A 4424-nucleotide genomic window follows, 5' to 3' on the forward strand; every position below is an offset into this window, starting at 1 on the left:
GCGGAGGCTCGGGCAGGCCACTCCCAGCAGGGATCTTGGGGCTTCCCCGCATGGCTCCCCAGCCACGTGCGCCTGGGACGGGGACAGCCCGGGAAAGGGACTTTCAGGCCAATGAGGAGCCCTGCGAGGGGGCAAGTCCCATGAGAGAGAGAGAGAGAGAGAGAGAGAGAAGTGCAAGTGCAAGTGCCTCTGTCTGTCTCTCTCTCTCTCTCTCTCTCTCATGGGACTTGCCGGAGGGCCGTGGGAGGGCCGCATTTACATAGAGCAGGGAGGGCTGTTAGAGGGCCGTATTAAACCGGAACGCGGGCCGCAAATGGCCCGCGGGCCGGACTTTGGACATGTCTGCAGTATATACTGCCTACCGTAATTCCCAGCAAGTCTTTCTGGCTGGGAAAGACACTGTCCTAATATAATTGGCATTGTCTACCAAGAAAAATAAAAACAGAAATCTGCAATGTATGCTTAGCTTGCCCAGGGCTTATTTATGTTGAACCCTTCCTTTTGGTCATTTTCACATTAACTATTACCGTGGCAAAAGATAAAAATCAGATTTTGCTGTCTCAAGTGAAAAATGTGAATGAACATTTTCTTGGGTTCAGAAGCTTGCTGAAGGCCTAACAAACTTCTTTGTTAGTGATGATATGAGCTCTAGTGCTCAAAGTTTTATAGCAATGTAAAAAGAGAGAGAGTGTGAGAGAGAAAAATGGATTCATTGGTTGAATATAGAGAAATATTTGTCAGAGATGGAAATATATCACAATATAAACCTGGCAGTTGAAGCTTGAAAAGTTGCCTACTTATTTATTACTCACAGCAGTGCCTGTAGAAGGAACAAAAGGAATCAGGTTGATGAAAGTGGCCTTGTTGTGGTGCAATACAAACCCTGCCCCTTTTGTAAGTGTGTTGCAATCTTGCATGCTTGCTCCAAAGGGGAAGATCTTGCAGTATGGTGCTGTAATGTGGCTTTTGTCATTGTGAGGCAAACAGCAAGAAACGTGGATACTGCTAGAGAACTTGATTTGGAGACATTACCTCATGATGACGGGTCTAATATTCAGGTCACAAGAAGCCCTAAATATTAAGATTCAGAAACTGGCAAATAGATGCTTTTCCGTCTCTGGTCCAACATTAATTAATATTTGTTAGTTCCAAAAGTGGGAGAATTTAGAAGGAAAACTCCAAAGTTCATCTACCATTATTCATATTCTCTTTAACTTTGACAATCTTTCAACAATTCACAGGTTAGACACAAGTTTAGGTAGAAACTTTTGTGTACTCTGTTGTTTTTCTTGGCCTCAGAATTTTATTTTGGCCTGTGGCCTGACATCGGGGAGAAAAATGCATCACAGAAACATTTTAACCAGATTTGCCAATTTGTTGAATGTATACATGTCCCAGTTACTTACTTTTTAAATAAAATATTTACATACTATATTCTGGTTTGCTGTTGTTGTTATTATTGTCTGTTTTGTTTTAAAGTTTGTGAATTTGCATCCTACTTGTAGAACAAAATAGGTATCTATCTGCTTTTCTGGGAATATACACTGTACTCTTGCTGAATGAAGAACCAATGAAGAAGATATGGGGATTAGAATGAAAAATTACATATAGTTAAGCTGCATGTATTATTTTATTTGAAGCTCTGACCTACAGTGTACAGGTAGTCCTCACTGTATGACCATAATTGAGCCCCAAATTTATGTTGCTAAGTGAGAAATTTGTTAAGTGAGTTTTGTCTCATGTTATGACTTTTCTTGCCATGTTTGTTAAGTGAATCACTGCAGTTGTTAAATTAGTAAAATGGTAGTTAAGTGAATATGGTTTCCCCATTGACTTTGCTTGTCAGAAAGTTGCAAAAGGTGATCACGTGACCCCCGGACACTGCAACAGTCATAAATGTGAGTCAGTTGTCAAGCATCCAAATGTAAATCACGTGACCATGGGGATGCTGCAACAGTCATAAGTGTGAAAAATGCTCATAAGTCACTTTTTTCAATGCCGTTGTAACTTCAAATGGTCATTAAATCAACTGTTGTAAGTCAAGGACTACCTGTATAGCAGTGTTTCTCAACCTTAGCAACTTGAAGATGTGTGGACTTCAACTCTCAGAATTCCCCAGCCAATTGAAGTCCACACATCTTTAAGTTGCCAACATTAAGTAACACTGTTGTATAGTGTTGCTCACTCTCTCATTAATGTATTTAAGATTGTAGTCAAGCCCTTAAAGAACTTAGGATGAAATCATAGCTCATCTCTAGAATACCTTCAGTAAGATTTACAAGCAAGCAAAGAGCAATGCATATGAAACATGAAGAAGTTCTTTCTCTCTCCACATTATGTCCCCCAGCCATCCCTCCAAGCACTTTATATTTAGGGGGTCACATGTCAGACTATGAAGTATAACAAGTAGGTAACCTTGAGTTTGATTCTGGCATGAATACAGAAAAGCTCTCTACAATAAACAGTATCCTACTTGAACCTAAATTGATGTGTGGAATGGAAACTGGGATGATAGTCTCCATTCCTGATGAAACTATGCAGAGGTACATTCATGCAAAATATGGGCCAGCAAGCTTTCTTCATGCAATCAACAGTCAGTATTCTAGATATTCTATATATATGAAGTTACATGGTCAGAGACACTCTAGAGATCAGAAGGAGCACATCTGACTCAATTGCAGCTTTGATTACAAATGTCTGGAAAAAATATTTTCATACTGTAGTTCATACAGTCATGTTGGCTCACATTCATTTTTTAAAATAACCTGCAGCTTCTCATTCTGTCCATTTCTCGTTAATCATTTTGCTCTGTGAAAATTAATATTCCCCTATCTCTTTTTATTTATAGGGAATCAGGGCAATTTTCCTCTTCTCCTCTCCCCATTAATTTTGCAAAGTATTTTGTATGAAATGATTCATTTCATAGAATCATATTAGGTACTAATTAGATATTGAGAAGATTTACCCTGATCAATTAGCCCTTGTAATTTCACTATCTTGGATATGAAGGAAAACCATTTCTCCCTTTTGTTACAGAACAAAAATAGAGTAGCTAAGCAGTCCATGATTCAATGTCTTTGGAAAGCAATCCCTTAATAGTATTACAGAGAGAGAAAGTAAACATCCCTTTTGTTTAAGGAATCAACTTCATGATAGGGAAAACAAATGTCAGGATTTAAGAAGACAAGGAAATCCAGCCATATCAAAAGAAAGGTCTGTTTCGTTTAGCATTTTTCTTCCCTACAATGGCTAAATAGAATCCTTCAGGAATGTCTTGGCAAAATATTTGTCACATCTATCATACATCTGTATTGGGAGGATATCTTTACAATGTGTTAATTTTATATCCTGCCTTTACTCCAGGAATACATAGAGAGATCTTCCTTCATTTAATCCTCACAGCTACAACCTAGTGAAATAGGCTGGGCCCAGAGAAAGGGACTGGCCAAAAGTTACCCAGTGAGATTTAATAGCTGATTCTACCTAGAGACAAAGTAGACATGAATCTGTCAAGTCCTAATCTTAGTCCAACACCTTAATCCCTCCACCATTCTGGGTCTCAGTTCTCACATTCAGCCATCATACCTAAAAGTTACTGAAGCTTCACCATTTCTTCTAACTGCAAATTCCATTCATCACATATGACATTGAAATAGACCATTACAAAAATTAATTTGATTGGGAGTGAGGAGAGAATACCAAAATCCAAATGGAAAAAAAAATCAAACCTTAGTTCACAGCCTAATTCACCTCCCTTCCAAAATTATCTGTTGCCCCCAAACTTCAGATTCTTCACTGACTTACCTTCATGTTGTTCTGTGGTTCCTGAGCTGTCACTCCTGTTGCTCTGTTTATAGAACTTTCTGTTTTCTTTTGAAGCTGCTTCTTTCAGTCTCCTTTGCAGGCCTTTAGCTGTACACCTCCCACCCACACTGCTCCTGCCCACTAACATACCCCAAGCCAAGGGACAGACATGATGAGTAAATCCTGGATTTATAGCCCAAAGAAAAGTTGGGAGGGGAAGAGGGGGAGCAAGAATGTGTTATAGAAAAGCAAGGCAGGAAATGAAAACTTGGAGAGAAGAGGGGAAACACAGAACAAGCCAAGAGCTAGATGTTTTCCAGGCTCTTGGCATGAACATAATGTTGTTATATGCCTTTCTCACATATGTGCAAGCAGACTTCCCCCACATCTCTCTCTGTCTCTGTGTTTGTGTGAGCATATTGGAAAAGGTGTTAAATTTTAACTTTAGATGGCAGAAAATATTCTTCAGAGCCAGAACATTTGGGTGGATTTTATGAAGTCCCAAAGAGGGACTTCCAGTGAAATAAAAAATGATGATATTTGTTGTGTTCCTTGTATTCCCCCCCCTTAATCCCCTATGCATATCCTGATCACCCATTAAGGGTGATTGCCCTTCACCA

At 39.4% G+C, this 4424-nt stretch overlaps 1 protein-coding gene across 1 annotated transcript in view; it reads right to left on the bottom strand.

The window, feature by feature from the left end:
- The window catches only part of LOC107295200 (microfibril-associated glycoprotein 4-like), an 18472-nt gene extending 14512 nt beyond the window's left edge, over positions 1-3960 (bottom strand). Inside the window, exon 1 of the mRNA XM_015824505.1 lies at positions 3805-3960. Within this exon, the coding sequence (XP_015679991.1) occupies positions 3805-3810 (6 nt within the window). The 5' untranslated portion in view covers positions 3811-3960. The remainder of the gene's footprint in view (positions 1-3804) is intronic.
- Between the last annotated feature and the right edge of the window lie 464 nt (positions 3961-4424).

This window comes from Protobothrops mucrosquamatus, unplaced genomic scaffold, assembly GCF_001527695.2.
Source record: "Protobothrops mucrosquamatus isolate PMUCROS unplaced genomic scaffold, P.Mucros_1.0 scaffold2260, whole genome shotgun sequence".
In the NCBI taxonomy this organism is placed as follows: Eukaryota; Metazoa; Chordata; class Lepidosauria; order Squamata; family Viperidae; genus Protobothrops; species Protobothrops mucrosquamatus.